The sequence below is a fragment of the Sinohyriopsis cumingii genome, chromosome 2, assembly GCF_028554795.1.
Source record: "Sinohyriopsis cumingii isolate HCF-2022 chromosome 2, ASM2855479v2, whole genome shotgun sequence".
In the NCBI taxonomy this organism is placed as follows: Eukaryota; Metazoa; Mollusca; class Bivalvia; order Unionida; family Unionidae; genus Sinohyriopsis; species Sinohyriopsis cumingii.
The window spans coordinates 123,433,767-123,451,450 of record NC_142962.1 but is presented as its reverse complement, the minus strand read 5'-3'; the positions used below and the strand labels follow the sequence as shown (position 1 = coordinate 123,451,450).

General features: G+C 35.3%; 1 protein-coding gene across 2 annotated transcripts in view; it reads left to right on the top strand.

The window, feature by feature from the left end:
- Positions 1–17,684, top strand: part of LOC149805739 (protocadherin Fat 1-like) — a 91,331-nt gene that overhangs the window by 13,410 nt on the left and 60,237 nt on the right. For both annotated transcript variants that reach the window (XM_089950408.1, XM_089950407.1), the window contains exons 5-7: positions 1,588–1,759; positions 13,076–13,234; positions 16,634–16,768. In XM_089950408.1, the coding sequence (XP_089806534.1) occupies positions 1,588–1,759; positions 13,076–13,234; positions 16,634–16,768 (466 nt within the window). The remainder of the gene's footprint in view (positions 1–1,587; positions 1,760–13,075; positions 13,235–16,633; positions 16,769–17,684) is intronic.

Here is a 17,684-nt window from a genome sequence, read left to right as displayed (position 1 = left end):
TTGAGCAATAATGTTCTAGCGTCGCTAGTAACTTAATTCTTATTTTTAATTAATGGTAAAAAATTCAACCAGAAAATAAATTAAACAAGAAGGCGCACTGTGTTGTTTGACCCTGGAAATGACTGTGTTTACACAAAGCGAAACAAGTTAAAAATGGTGTATCTACTTTCTGGGTCATATGTTTTTGATGGCTGTCAATCGCAATGAAAATACTTTCTTGTAGAAAATCCACTAATTCAAGGTCTTCTTTTGATAAGTTTTGTAAAATGGATTGATTTATTCTGAACGAAATGTATTATCCTACGAAAATAAAATTATTATAAAATTATTATTATTATTATTATTATTATTGTTGTTGTTGTTTTTGACAATCATAAAATAAATTATACTTTCAAAGTATTTTTGCAATTAAACAATTAGACTTTTTTCTTAAGTCAATCACGTCATTGTCGATTGGCAAGGTATAAAGAGATTCTCTACATCGATACACAATACCTGTATACATAAAATTGCTAACCTTCCTTCAGAGTCCTTGGCTAAGTAAAACAGAACAAAACAAAGCAACAAAACAAAAGGTAAACAAAAAAGAACTAATGAAAAAAACAATCAACAAAAGAAACCGACAACCTATAAAAATGTACTCAATGATTTGTACATCGTATAAATACATTGATACATTTTTATAACATAACCATAGTAAATCTAGGTTAGATTTTATCATTTATGTGGTCCGCCTTGCATATCAGCTCAATTCACTGATATGTTTTCATAACATAACCATAGTAAGCCTAGATTAGATGTTCTCATTTCCACGGACCACGTTGTATATCGAATCAATTAAATGATATGTTTTTATAACATTACCATAGTGAACCTAGATCGGTTGTTCTAATTTCTACGAACTACTTTATATAATGGATCAATACAATATGTCCTTTTTATAACACGACCATAGTAAACCTAGATTTGGTGTTTTAACTTTTTCGGAACACTTTATTTATCGTATCAATTCACTGATGCAGTTAAATAACATACGTCACAGAAACTGCATTGAGTGTATTTCTCACAAAATTTATTTAGTTTCTTTTTGCGTTTATTTTACTAAGCCAAGAACTAAAAAAGTTATTTAATATTATGTTTACAAAAATCAAGTTGGTTACCTACAAAACAACTTTGGAAGTATACTATATCTACATGAAGAGCGAACATGGTGGTGATGCAAAAACTCTAAAAGGAGTTATAGATGAACACAATATCTATTGGATCTACAAATTCGTTCTCACACATGAACTGGAACATGAATATATTAACTTTATATCAATACAATAACTACACTGCGTTGATGTGATTTTGTTTGATTAGATCTTTACATGCCAGTGTTCTCATTTGAGTACTTCATGCATTATTCTTTGAATACTTTATTGTATATTATATTTCTGGTAGAGTACAAAGGTCTTTATCATTGCATTATATGCAACCATATATTTCATATCAACCTTATACAAAACTAGTTTTCTTTTCTTAATAATGGATGAGTTTATTCATCAGGACGTTTTCACGAAAGCCTCTTTTTTGTTTCTTTCAAAGCCACCGTCCGTAGCCTGTAGCCCGCAAACAGCCTCAGTAGTCGAATCGACGTCCGGAAACACAAACATTACCACATTGGATGTTTCTGATAAAAATCATGATGCAGTTACTTGTTTCCTTTTTGGCACAAGTCCAACCGGAGGTCAATTTCGCCTACAGCAAGACTCAGGAGGTGAGTTTTAACTTCGTCTCAAAGGTCAATGGAGGAATCCAGCTTATACTTACATAACGTGCCATTCGTATTGCAAAAAACATCGCTGATGTCTTTGCCTCTTAGTTAAAAAGAGTTGAAAGGAAGGACCATATGATGTAACAATCAAGAAACATACATTCGTGTATTTTGTGGTCCAGCCTTTCCATAAAATTACAAGCATTGCCTGATTAGAATGGGCTTGCAAACGTCTAACGAAGGTTTCAGACAGTCCATACATGAACCGATAAAGTAGTTACAAGGTCCTATATGGTTTAAATTGCGTTAACTATTTTGATAATACATAATACATAATTGGCAATTATGGTAATACATAATTTGTATTCATGTAGACTCAGTAGGCCAGTTGATAATGGGTTTAGTCTTCTTTTTTTCCACTCTTTTGACAACAATAAGGCAAAAATAAGTATTTAACAGTTCTGTATAGTTTGCAGAATTATAATTTCCAATAAATGACACAACTGTCCCTGCTACTTCACGAGTGGTGTAACCCTTAAATGTACAGTCACCATTACAGGCATCTAACATGAAGGCACTCTGTCCGCCATTTCTCTTCCTCTCTTCGCAACACAGAGATTGGGTGTCTCTTTCCAAAATATAACCAGTCTCAGGAGAAAAAAAATATTATCTCATTCCTGCAAAGACCGCTGTATTTTGACTTCGATGTTTCTAATTAGGTTTGACATGCAAGGATCGTCATGGCCATCTGTAAGGAAAGATAGCGCCAACTTGTACACAGTTATAGGTCGGTTATTATTCGAAAACAAATAGTGTACCTTATAAGAAATATGATGTTAAAGGTTTTGTATGCACAAGCCGACGCGCACACCGTACTATCCATCATAGTCACATACACACATTCCCTATTAACCAGCTCATAGTTTTCGATATGCCATCCAACACTGTCCCTATGATTCAGCAGCACCGTTTGGTTACTATTGCATAAACTATACAAACTACCTAACGAAAAGGGTATGATGGTTTATACATACAAAGATACTGTCTCACAAGCAGGCAAAAGTACCAGTTTTTATAGACACACTATTCCCAGATACACATAATATCACACTCAAGCAATACGTAACTGTTTGATTTTTAGTTTCTTGAACATAAGTACATATATCAGCAATGATTGGTCGCGTTGGAGGTGTTGCTTCCATTAACTTACCGACTTTGGAGTGTTGGATGGTTGTCTTTCTTTCTTCCTAGCTCAACTCACGATTGTTGATGAGTCAGACGACCGACGATCATGCCGCTTTATATGCTTGGAGCATAAACCCGAAAGAGAAAATCACTCTGATTTAAATAATGTACTAAAGAATAAAAGTCAAGAAAAATCGAGCGGACCTTAAAAAAAATAATTTAATTTTAATTTTGCATAAAGGTTTATATATATATAAACTATACCCATAAATAAATTATTACAGTTGGGTAGAAGGGATTTTAATGGTTTAATTTTTTATATGGAAAACATAGGCACGTACAAACATGAACACATAACGAAATTGGCAGTATTGGGAAAATGGTATCTCTTTCTTCGATATAAATTTTGCCCTGAAAATGACCGTTGGGTTGCCGTTTTGGACCTTTGAGATGCTAAAGACTTCAATCCCCAGGATTGAAAGGTCTCACCACGGGATTAATTACAGAGCATGTTTTGTTTCGATAGTTTTGGACCAGCTTGATGAAAATATTTCTTTCTTCTTCTCCATTTCCCGCTAGTTTAGGTGATGTCTTAGTCTGTGTTGCGCCATGGCCTCACTCAATTTAGCAATTTTAGATGACATGGTAGTTCTGATGAGTACGTTATATGATAGCAAGACTGGTGAACGCACCACTTGATATGATAGAAGCAGGAACTTGAAGTAAAAGATTCCTGTAATAGATAAGCGGCCTCGAGAGAACATTCCTTTTTTTATAAAACAAACACAGCAATTAAAAAAAGTATGTAAACATAGTTTTTGTGGGAGGGAGAGTGGATAATTAAAAAATCAACACCTATATTCTAAATGAACATTTTTAAGAATGGCAACATTTTCTCTGTCTTAATTATAAACTGACTGACTGACTTTCAAATTAACGTCGCATTCGTCATACGGAATCAAAGACGGGTTAATACCTGCACCGCGGGATAGTTAATTAATCTTGGAGGAAGGAAAAAGTGGCTCATCTCCAACGCAGTTATGCATACAAATGTGCTATTCAGTCCGATTTTGGAGGATATCTGTCCAACGGGACATACGGTGTGGGGGAATAGAAACACACATGCCCATCGTTTTATTCTGTATACATTGTAGGACTTTTATTCGGAATAACAACCCACTCATAGCGCCACCCCGTTTCCGTGTTTACACGCTCATTGAAGCTCCTGTTAATTTAGACGAGTGGGAAAAGTCCCACATTTCGTCTTTTTGTGGTCCGAGCAAGGAAAAGGAGGAGAGGAATTCGGCAAGAGGCGACAAGCACCAACTGAAGAAATGAAACCCCTTGCCGTACTATAATCAAATTCTGACCAGTTTTTCTAATGGACAAATTTAAAGAACCAATAATGTGTAAGCCACCTGTGCAATTAGCTAAATCTAGTAAGTTTAACAAATTTCTTTAAATTATTCTTATATTTCCTTAGAATTTAGAGTACAAAATGTACATTTAATATCCGAAAAAATACCAAGCAGCTGAGTCTCAATAACTCATTATTATTTTTTGTACCTCGCTAAATAACAATAAGAACATAATTTTGATGGCGGTGAGTAAAGGATCAAATCATGTTTATGATATTGAAATTATCTAAAGAGGTTTTTAATAGCCGAAAGTAAAACCCCGTATATAACTTGTTATCCACCTTTCGATAGTTAACTCCTGCATATTTTCTACCACTGGTTTCAGCAGATCAGCTATTATCCATTTCCTTCTTGTATATGTTCGATGAGCACCTTGATCGACCATGTCTGCTACACACCATTCTTGGAATTCTTTCATGAATGTGAAAAAGTATGAATACCGACTAATGATGCCTTGTAGTAACTGACATGCTATCAAAGAAAACCTTTTTAACACTTCTTTGAGACTAGTGTTCAACAAATTTTAACTAACGTGCATTTTATTCTAGACTGATAGCATACAATGCACTAATAAATTTATCAGGATCATGAGGTTGAAAAGAAGTGATACTGAATACTGCTAGAAAGAAAAACAAGTTATTTTCATAGTATATTTGGATAAATAAAAACAAGGAAGGTTTAAATGTGCTAAAGCTGTGAATAACACGGTTTCGTTTCCATTTCAACTCATCGGAAGTGGCAGGATGTTTGATGGAAAAATAAGCACGCATGTGGTAATATAGTTAGATCGTCGTGCACAAAGTTGAGCCAAGGTGTTCCTAAATGTTTGGCTAGCACTTGAACCGGCTACTGGTCTCTTTCATTTCTACCTTACACTACATAATGTGCACTGAGACCGACGGTGCTGTGCGGTTTCCTTTGTTGCAGTAACATTTGGGCAATGTAAATAAGACTGGCGTTAGGATGATATATTTTCAGTGTAGGCCAAATCTTGAAATCGTCATCGTTTTCTCCTAAGATGACAATATGTAATTGAATGAGATGAGACGTGATCCCATCGTCTTCGCAAAGAATGCAGTCTGTTAAAGAAATGGATTCTTCTTGACTTTCTTGTAGCAACATGTAAGACGACTGCCACTTTGTATCACCATACGATACCTTGTGATGGACCACTTGATTCAGGAAGCAACATGTTAACGGGACGGCGAAGACATGGTGCCTTCCAGTTTAACCTTGATGATCTAACTTCTCTTCAATCACTCTGAGAACGGAGGATGCAGTTATAACAATACAATCAGCGACATATGATATTTTATTCACTGTATACTCGTTTATTGTTTTCAAAAAAAAAAACTAAAACATATATTTACATTTCAAAGTCAGTCTACAAAATTTTTCTACCACTGTTTCTGAAATAGTTTCCAAATCTACTTTCATTTCTGGCTTTTATCTTCATTTCATTTCCTTGATCAGTCAGGCATAATATTTGTGGCATAATTAGCCACCTCTTGCATCCATTCATAAAACATAAGACTTTTCCAGTTACATGTAGCCTTCTAGTCGTAAATATGTATTGAGGCAATACATTTTTTTATGTTTTTTTTCTTTTTTGTATTCCGGTACGTTTTGAACATTTTCCTGAACGTCACTACATGGAATTCTGAGTATCCCTGCAACATTGTAGATAGAAATCGTGACATACAAACTCAAAATTAGTTTTTAAAAAACTCGTGATCAACGAGTTTTTCAGATCTCCAAACAAAACTGCAAAGTCTTAAATCCATTTAAATGCGTTCTTGCATCCCTAAAGGAATATTGCAAATTCTGACATCCATAGACAGACACACGAATGACATCATTTTTCCCACAAGAGGTCGTGTTGCAAGAAACGTCATCACTATACTCGCAAGGCATAGCATCGCACTCGACTGCATTGTACATAGATTCCACAGTCGGTCTCTCACTCGGATAATGTGTCGAATTCATCATTATCGGTGAAGGTTTGTACTCAAAACTGAATTTGGAGTCGGTCAGCCCATCTGTTGTTGTATTGAACTCATATTTTCCAGTCCTATACTGGAGATCAGCGTATCTTTAATGTAACTAGTGGTGTGGACGTCGCACTCGTTTCAGGTACTCTATCTACTGCTGATTTACTACGTCTTAGAAGCGACCTACTATTTGATGTTCCTACAAACGTACAATTATGTGAGTTTCCAATGTTTTCACACTAAAGTCTAAATCTCATCCTGACTTTAAGGCTTTTTTAAACACGTCAAAGTTTACCACAAGGGTGGTTCATTGTAACTCTTTGCATTTGGTCAGACCTTCTTATCTGTAAATGTGTTCCACATCTATGTGTTCTGATACCATATCAACATGAGCAATGTGAATAGAGCATATTTTCACGTACAAGGATATAAGGAAGGAACATCTTTGTATTTGATGATGCTATTCTTGAGATTCGTCCACTTCATGCAGCAAGCGTTTTGCATTGGTTCGTCCTCCAAAGAAACTATCTCTTGGGAATGCAGGTTCGATATCTATCACGCTGCAATTATTGGCAATATGTCTAAAGTCTTGATCTATTTTGAAACGCCCATCTTAGTCATGTTCCCACATTTCGAACACACGATATTCACTCTTTCTAAACGTTGGCTTCGTTGGTACGCTTGCTCTTACAACTCCGTCGTAGTGACCTCTGGGAATGGACTTCAAACGTTGAGAAAGTCAGTTAGACAACTTTTACATTGGTATATGATCTGTGGGTTTTCGAAATCAGACCCATCTACTGAAAGGTTTCCAATTTTCTTTTCTCCACCTTTTCTAGCATTATGAATCCACTTGTCTTCAGTTCCATACAAGTAATAGAGCCAAAGCAAAGTATTACCTGAGTATCGAAGCCTTACAGAGAAATAGGATTGATGGATATAAAAGTTTGTTTATTCTCGGGCTTGAATATTTTCCATCGTCTAACCCACGTGCTATAGCAATGTTAGAAGCTTGATCCTTGCATGAGTCTTTCTTCCGCGAACCATAAATAACTGCAAAACTTTCAACAACACCATCGGAAAAACTCCACATCGGATGGACGGTATTTGAACATTTCTTCTTCAAAGTGAATAGGGTGTGAATAGTAAGTTTGGTATCAGTCGTAAACTGCTTCCCTTTGTTCTGTGTAAATACCATCAGGGGTCGTAGCAACTAACATCAGGCGAATGTGGGAGCACAACGTGTTGATAAACTTGGATTTTGAAACAGTGTAGAAACTAGCATTTTTCCATTTACGTCATTCCTTGCGTGTTAGATATTTTAATAAAATGCATAGCTCAGTAACTCGAGAAATCTTTAAAACTGTACGCTTCCTACTTTCATGTAAATGAGTTTGGCTCGATTCAAGGTTCTTGTTGAAAATTCGGTGACTTATTCCAAATAATGTTTCAAAGCAGCTTGCCCGTCCTATCCTGAGAAATTGTGCGTCATGTCTGTATCACTTATAACTGCATCCTAGAAACCCTGTGATAGTGGTGATGAGATCGAAATGCTCTTGAACGTGAATACATTATCCGTCATTTCAGGAATTCCACACGCAGTCTCTTCGAACATTTCTGCTTGCTGTGAAAAGTTCTAGCTTTTTTTTCGTTGTTGGTGTATTTCCGATTTTCTAATTTATATATATGATCTATCATCGCTTTTACACTGATTCATAGTTTTTATCGGCAAAAGTTCGAGCTAATACGATAGCACGGGGTAAAAACATTTCGTCGTAGTCGTTGCTAATCAGAAAGATACTTTGTTTGGTACTGCGAAGTTCATTCACCAATAAAACTTTGTGTCGTACATTACCTCTGGAAGGTGAAAGTATATCATGTAAAGAGTGGCTTCTCCATCGTCAATGCCACAACTATCATTGGATTTTGCTTGACGTGTTCAATTTTGTCGATAATTGTGGAAGGTGTTAATTCTCACGGTGTATCAAGTTCGATCCAGACAGGATGCTTCAGACTATCGTGATTGACAAATAGTCACCTTTAGCTTGGTACTATGATTTCAGTGTCTCTAATAATGATTCACATAAATCGGCAATGAAGCCCGCTACGTTCTCTGGTGACACTTCATACTTGAACTCTTTATATTGAACTCTGTACATGTCAGCCGTCGTAAGACATTTTCTAGAAGTCAATATTTGGGTGTCTGGAATGAGAAAAGAATCTAATGGAACAACTCGACGACTTTCTTTCTTGGCAGATCTTGGATCGCTTAGTATTGCGGGAGAGGTAGATGCCAATTGTTCAGGCTCACTAATGTCGAGTTCAAAATCATTGGAATGCACTTAATTCACTTGGCGTATCTACCAACAATGAAAATCTTCATCGTTTCTTAGTTCTGATTTCTCGTCAGAATGGTGTGATCGTTTATATTGATTTACAATTTTATTTGACTCTCTCTCTCTCTTTATATAGAACTTTTACCATAAAAGAATATATTGAGCTTTCGGTCATTAAGGATAGAAAAGTCACAAGAAATTGCCCTTCTCGTCAGAAATTTAGAGAGACTTTCGAAAGTACATTACCAATAAGACTACGGACTACTATAGTCAAGATGAAATTCATATGCACGTTATGTCAATCAAGAAGAAGACCATTTGGCTGCAGAATGTCCATAACGTATAAGGAAAAGAACGTCAAGGATAGTATAAACGAGAGTTAAAAGGAAATAGATATGTTATCAATGTCAAGAGAAAGAGCATTGGTATTCATGGTGTAACACGAAAAGGAAGAAAAAAAAGCAGAAGGAGAAGGAACATTACTCAGGAAACAGAAAGAAACTAAGAAGCTAAGCCAGTCAATAAATCCAACAAGGTAAACAAGTTAAAAAAGGTAGAAGAGGTAGAATCCATATCATATAAGGAAATCTAAAGAAAAAAGACAGCGACGGAAACGTCACGTTCTGATTTCATGAGAATATACAAAGAAAAACATAAGTATATATTTTTCCTGATTTGCATTTTTTAATACGGTCAAGATAGCCAAACATATTCACACACGCACATATTATATCATTGAAGGATTTAAGTTTTAATTAATTAGGCAATCATGGAGTAGTATCTCTTTTCTAACAGATATACTTTGCCTTCAAAATGTCAGTATCATATTTGTTTTTGTTGGGTATTTTGTTTGTTTCTTGTGCTGCAGTTGTTTTCTTATTTTTTATACAAACAAAAAAAGAAAGAATAAAACATATGAAATCGACAATATCAACTGTAATTGTTTTAATTGTTTGCCATGGGAAAGTTCTCCTGCTGTTGCTGCTTTAGTAGTAGTAACTGCCGTTTTGGTTGCAGTAACTGCTTCTCGCGATTTAATTGATGATGAGGTTTAGACATCTTGGATCGAAAAAGTCTCTTTCTTTATAGCTGAGCTAAAGACGCTAGATACATTTCTCTCAGTTGTATAAACTCACCCAATATCTTCTAACAAACTCACTGTTTTGTTTTAACTCTTTACATGTGATCAGTTTAAGTATTTCCTCGTCTCTTCTTCTTGTCTTGCTTTTTTTTTCCTCTTCTAACTGCTGCTACTTTCGCTGACCAATTCCTTACTCATCTTTCTAACGTCACAAAAAACTCTACATCTCTTTCTTCTGTTTCTTCCTGAAATCATCATACACTATCAGAAGGCGGTAAAGGGTGTACAACCGTTGCACATACATATTTTTGTAGAGACGATAAAAAAACAGAAAATTAAACTGGAAGAAGAAGAAGAATTACCATAGTAGCAGTAGAAGTCAGCATGGTACCATCACTTCGTTTATAAGATGTAACTACGGCAGGAACACCCCGATATATTTTCTTCGGCCAGGGTTATTGTACTAGAACTGTCTGGCACTGGGATATTGTAATAACGTTCGTGTGCAAATATGTTGAAATTGATGTCTTGTGATATGAAGAAAGACAACGTGCCCTGACTAAATTATATTACATACGTTCTAATTGGTGGAACAGTTCAATGTGTTTTGATCCGGTCCTAGCATATATGTACAGTTGCTTTGTTCCATGGTTTCATCTATGATCAAGACAACCAAGATGAGAACAAGCCTGGAGTCATGTGCATGCTGTTATCCATTTATTTCAACGCATCCCTTAGAAGTAGAGAAGAGCTATTGTGCGACCACCAGAGTCGGCGTCGGCACAAATAAAGGCACATGGTCAACCTCACTGCATCTCACACACTTTCTTTCGAGGTCCTAGGTAGGATAGTTGTGTGTGTGTGTGTGTGTGTGTGTGTGTGTGTGTGTGAGAGAGAGAGAGAGAGAGAGAGAGAGAGAGAGAGAGAGAGAGAGAATGAGAGAGAGAGAGTTGGCTTTTTAAAGTAGCTTTTAAATAAATTCAGTCATATCGCTACGATATCTGCATTGTGACAGTTTACACTGATGTATTGCACTGGTGCATAATTCCGCAGACATGTAGCATCATGTCCCACCCAGTCACATTATCCTGACACCAGGCCGACCAGCCTTAACAATAACCTCTTAATGCTGAACGCCAAGTGAGGCAGCTGATAGTGCCACTCTTTAAAGTCTTTGTTATGACTCGACCAGGGCTCGAACCCGCGACCTTCCGCATCAAAGGCGGTCGCTCTTGCCTTTGGCGATCGGAGGGTTGGATTGCTTTGTATATACACCATCCATTGGTTGTACATGTTTGGTTACCTTTTGCGTTTTCCTTAGGTTTCTTGCGTACCGTATCATATTTCCATATCTTGAATCACGAAACTCATTAGGGGAATGCATCTGGATGAGTGTTATAGGCGTATTACAAGGAAAAGGTCACTATCCCCAAAATTTCACACTTCATTGACTTTATTTAAATTCTAATTCATCTATGGATAATGAGACAAGATGATTGTATACAATTTTAATAGTGCGATAGTCTTTTAGCGGAAAATTGTCACTGTGTCTTACACTTCACACATTACTGGCTTCAGTTAACTATATTGCGTTAAGGTCATGACCAAACATATTGTTTTCATGCTTTAAAGATCCGTACAACTTTGCGAAGGGGTGAATTTTTTGAGCCCTACACTAGGGTGATATGAGGGAAAAAAATATTTTACCCAAGGTTTAGTTTTCCCCCAAACAATTTCAAAAGTTGATATAAAACAATGAGAAAATTGAAGAAAAGAAGCAAAGTTATTAGCTGCTTATACTTCAGTTAAAACACTTACAGAGGGACCTTTCACACTTTAAATGATACTTGAAGAAACACATGTATATATCGAAATATTCACATTCCAATTTGTATAGAACTATATCTAAGGACTGTTGATACGTTAAATATTCAATCGCAATTACACGTGTTCGCTTATTCATTAGTTAATGTATGAAAGCGGACTGAGTTGAGTCAAGAGCAATATACCCAAAGATATCACATTTTCTTTTTCACCGTTGTTAAGGACGATGAATATCGTTCCTGGATGGTGGTGCTAGCACCCCTAACCGCCCCAAAATATTTGCCCCAATGTGCACGTGGGCGTTGGATAAACTTTATGGCAAAATCTTATCAGGTAACAAAACATTTCTGAGTGTAATATAGTTGGTTACCTACCCTACCCTACAGGTGCATTTACATAAGGCCAACATAATACAGTTTGGAACATACATTTAATGTTTACCTATATCGAAAGGGAAGATGAAAAAAAATTAGTTTTACATAAAAGACGGGGCCAGATGTACGTGCATAATTGAGCTGGTGATGCATTTCATTAGCTCCTGGAATACAGCTATTTTATAGAACACATAAAGCATCTACTACCCGAACACTTCGTTACAAGACCTAATTAGCTAACCAAAGTTTAAATAATTACTGAGTTCTGAGAAAATTTGCGTTTTAAGAACATTTTCTAAGATGACTGATATTATTTTGTCAACATTTCGTTTATTTTTATTACTTTCGCCTGACGTACAGATTGCTATTTTCCCTTTCAAAGGAACATAAGGTATCTTGTAAACTCACTAAAAAACTTATATGTGCCAAATAACTTTCTAAATAAGTTAATTACAATTGCTCTCTCTCCCTCTCTGTCTCTCTCTCTAACACACACACATCAAAAGTGGAGAAAGTGGGTTTAAATCATTTTCCAGTCGGGTAACAGGCTCATTTACATCTTTATGAGTATTATTTATTCGCGATTTCTTCCCATAAATTTGAAAAACGTATTTGTTCATTATTCTGCATGGAGATTGTTTTGATTCTATTTATGTTGTTGTTCGTCCTTTGTTGTCTTTAAGTATAAATAAATAGAATTACAAGGGTGCTCTCTGTTTTCATCATGGTAGAATAAACAGCTGTCCCACATGTTAATCTGGTTCTTTTTTTTTTTTTTTTTTGTCGTATTTAATATTCCATTCGTTTCAATTTTATCATTACCCGTGTATTACCATGTGAAGAGTTATATGTAAGCTTATATTTGCTTTGTAGTATTTAACGAAATATTGCTCTCAACCTGAGTTAAATTGTAATTACTGCTAGAAACACTATCTTGTCCCTATCTGATGTACAAAGAAGCATAGAGAGGTACTACTATTTTTACTTCATATGCTCTGTATTGCAATGTGATCGAAATAAAGATTTGGTCAAGGTAATTTTGACATTGACCTATTAGGAATGTGGTATAATAATTAGGATATTAAAATATTATTATTTTTTTTTTTGCAGTGTATATGATTTATACAAATGCCAATCCAAACTTCAGAGTGGCTGCAAATGACCAGTATGGCATCCACATCACTTGCACGGATGGCAAAACTTCCACAAGTGTTATATGCGCAGTAAAGATTGTACCCAGCGAACGTCCCAACATTACAAATCTGCCAAGTAGGTATTTATAATACTTTTGAGTCGTGAAACTTTAGTGATTCTTTAATTTTAGAACATTAGCGACATGCACTTTTAGCGAGTAATCGAAGTTCAAGAATCGGATATCTTAAGATGCAATCGTTTAACGCAAACAGATGTGATGCGTGTTTATAGGGGACTCTTTGTGAACAGAAACGAAATGATAAGCGTTTGTGTACCGCGTTTGTGAATGCAGTTTGTTTATTTTTCAACACGGGATAATGTCAAAACATAAGGTACATCATGCACTGTTAACATTTAAGGAAACCATATTAAACAAAACATTGATCGCAGTATTTCTTGAAAACACAGATCAACAGGACAATCTAATCACTCGTTAGCATAAAATGATGGATATAGACTGATTTTCATTGATATCATATCCTGCGTTATCAAGCCTCTGTCGTGATATTCGTCTAAATTTATAGTGTTAGCGTTATGATCTCTATGATTATAAACTTTGTACGTGAATAAGATTTAGAGAAAATTAGTTCAATCTATAAATTCTTCACAGTTTTATGTTCTCTAATAGTTCTTGATTCACAGTAGTTTACAAAGGTAGCATGCTAATAATCTTTTACAAAACAAAGAAGGCTTGGAAATGTAACTACTAGCTCCAACTGGTCCGAAGAGTGCGATTTTGTGTCGTCAGCTGTTTTCAAACTTTGTAATTCCATGTTCCTAATAGGCACAATTTTTACACGTACTCCGTGTCTGTGTCACTCGAGTACATTGTACGTACAATATGATGGCAAGAACACGGATTAAATTTATTATTATTAATGGATTTTATCTTGATTGGGCGCGATTGATTTGTTTGTTTTATCCTTCTAAGTCCTTGCCTCTATTCAACAAAACATTGGAAATAACAGCTTTAGTATCCTTTTCTTGTAATAGTTCGCGACGGGTAATATAGCATCCACTTTTGCTCTCAAAACATGCATCCTTAAATGTTAAACGGTGATCTTTCACATGACGCACACTGATAGTAACTTTTACGAATACAGCCATTGATAAAGACAGGAACAGGTAACTTATCCAGGAAGGTACATATTATTCAACCCGTAATACAAGTGTCTTTTATTTACCATCCCTCACTCAGCAAATTCAATTAGTAAGAAACTGGAAAAAATCAAATATTGGATCATTTCACTATAAATATTTAATATAAATGATAAATGTTTCTCAGAAAAATATAAAATCATACATCAAACCATTAATTATGAACTCTAAGATCTTAATGTATTGTATTATATTAAAGGTATCGCAAATTATACCTTCTTGATTTTGCCATACAAGGAACAAATTGGATGTATCACCTATGTAGATGTATGTACCACCCAATGTAGATGTAACATCTTATGTACATACAGGTCCCACCCTGTATAGATTTAACACCTTATGTAAAAATATGTACCACTCTGTGTAGATGTAGCATCTTATGTAGATGAATATAACACCTTGGGAATGTTCACGATATAATTTTCAAACTACTTAATTAGAAATTCCAATATGTTGTCTACAAAAAATGCCTGGTTATAATTCAAGTATACGCTTTACATATAAAGAAGTGGGCAAATTCATAGTATGTTAATAATCTTACATAAGTATTCATTAAATGTGAAATCGATTACACGAGTTATGTAATATATTAGTATATACAGTGAGATACTGAACATACATCAGAAGCGATATCACTTTTGTTTCCACTTTATAGATTTAGGAAGTATATCTGCCATTTTGCGAAATCGGGAATGCAAAACATGAACCCAAACCAACAAAAAGCAGACTGCAAGTATAAACATTTATAACTGGTTGTCAACGCCAGTCATGAAACTGCTGAACTTAATGACGTTTGCTATTGGTCGTTATGTCACCAATACGTATACTTGAAGTATGCATTCGACGACAATTAGTACATATTTTTAAGGGGGAAAAAAACTTAAGTACGATTCAATCTGTCATCAGAATGATAATCATGTCGTCTGTAAAGGATAGAGATACCAGGTATTGATTGGTGTCCATTGGAAACAGAAATTAAGCGACAACCGAAATTAGGATTTAACGTCTCTTAACCGAAATAAACTGCAAGCACGACAAAATTACAAACATTTACGTCTGATTCCAGATATGTTCACAAATAGCAACCAAAGTCCTGACAAGTAAAATCACAGTCATCCTGACAAGTAAATTCAGAATCATCATGACAAGTAAAATCACAATCATTAAAATCGGTTTTTAATGATGTTACGCTCTGAAACCTGTTGGAGAGTTTTGTCATGTTGCCTTATGTATTACCTCCACCCAGACAATCTTGACTTTATTAATCCGTACGAGATAACGAACGTAAGAACTCTTCATGTTCGTATGAAAACATTTATTAAAGTGACAAAATACACAAGTTGAAGCATAATAGGTACAATCTAAATTTGTAAAAGTCGTTTTTCTAATAAATATTGTAAAATTTTAGAACTTGTTTTTATCGATATTGTAATGCATCCGTAACAACGCACCGACACAGAACACAATTAAATCCATGCAAATCGAAGGTTTTTGGCTTCAAATTTATAACAAAAAGAAAATCTGCGGTTTGTTGAAATATTTCACTCGTGAATCGGAGACATAAAGACCAAAATACAATGTTTTCGCTACATTAGTTAAATATTTCCTTATTTCTACTCAAAACGGAGACATCCTATATTATATTCCACCAGCGACTCAGAGTAAATGGCATATTACAGCATTGGATGAAATTCGTAACTTTACTTTCATCACTAAGGAGTGCTTACTTTAAGGTCTATTTGTGGTAAATACTTAGCAGTATATACTTATGTTGCTATGGGATGGTGCTAGGTTTAATGTCACATTTTGTCCTATAAGTTATTAATGACCTTATTAATTTGAATGTTCTCTTGCTAATAGGATACACTATATAACCGTAATAATTAAATGTAGCCTGCGATGATTTCAAATATTTGTCGAAACACTCGCGTAAGAATGTAAACGCGCTTGTCCAGCGCCAGGTGTCACATTTTTGCGCCTATTCAAGGGTTAAGGTTTCAAACCACCGCCCAGTTGCAGTGTTTTATTTCTGTATTAACTCGTAACCATGTCATGATTAAATCCCACAAAATATAAAGTTGGAGGTGGCAACAGAAAGTTATCGTACACGTAAAAGAAATAATACAAGTTAAATACAAAATATTACATTCGAACTTGACATTCATCCAGACAGAAGTAAGGAACACTATAGATACAAAATAATAATATTATGCCAGAATTATTTAATTGCTTGAAAATGTTCCACACACACACACATCTTACAAGATTAAAAATCATCTTTACTCTCTATATACTGCTCGATTTCTCTTTTTACAGATTCGGTATCTTTGAACACATCAAATGTCAAATCATACGATTTCTTCAATGTCAACGTCTCGGATCCGGATAGCATCAATTTTGCCTACGCCTTGACATGTGTCCCAACTAAATGTCCGTTTGCTATTACCAGCTGTAAGTATATTTTATAACGATCGTATAATGAACTCATATTTATGACATTCTCAGCAAACTGAAACAAAGAAGAGAAACTCAGATTGAGGTATAATGGAACATTACCAGCTGTGAATTAATACACACATTCCTTAGGCTGAAGTAATATAGTAGATGTAAACATAATTTAAGATTTTATTTAGTCATCAGCCAAGAAATGAACTTAGTCCCGACACCCACCATCTGAAAGATTGGGCCGCCAAAACATTGTTTTTCCATTTCCCCTTAGTAGCAGACCATCAGACAGGAACAATGAAAGCCTTGTGAGTGGGATTTTCTCTTTAAAAAATAAAATAAAAAGGTTTAATATTTGATGCATTGTGTTTCAATGCAAGCACCATGCGCTTGGTTGAAACTAAGAAGTAAACATCTTATGGAAACTGTGTTATAAATATTACAAGGTTTACGCTTGAATGCAGAGTTCACCCCATGTTGATAGTGTGGTGCTGGAACGTTGACATACTATGTGAGGTGTGCTAGAGACATATGAAAAGCAGAAACCAGAGCAAGGAAACATTTGTAAATAGTTGTTGTGAGCCGCAGTCAAGGCAATATTAGATATTATTAGTATAAAGCTATATGTGGGACGAGCGGAATTAAATAATTCAATTCATTTATATATTAGGGATGGTATAACATTTAACGTGAGCACAGCAAAATGCAGTCCATTTAGATACTGTTGTTTGTTTGTCGAAGGACTAATGTAAGCACAATAGATATATTAAGGCAATTGGGACTGATAGGAGTAACGCGTGAGCGAGCTGCTCCCTAAATGGACGATAGCCCAGAGAGAAACAAGATGCCTTTGTCGTTCTATATACGAATGGTGTTCTTCAAACAGTTCCAAAACTCAGCCGCATTCTAAACCTGCGACTGA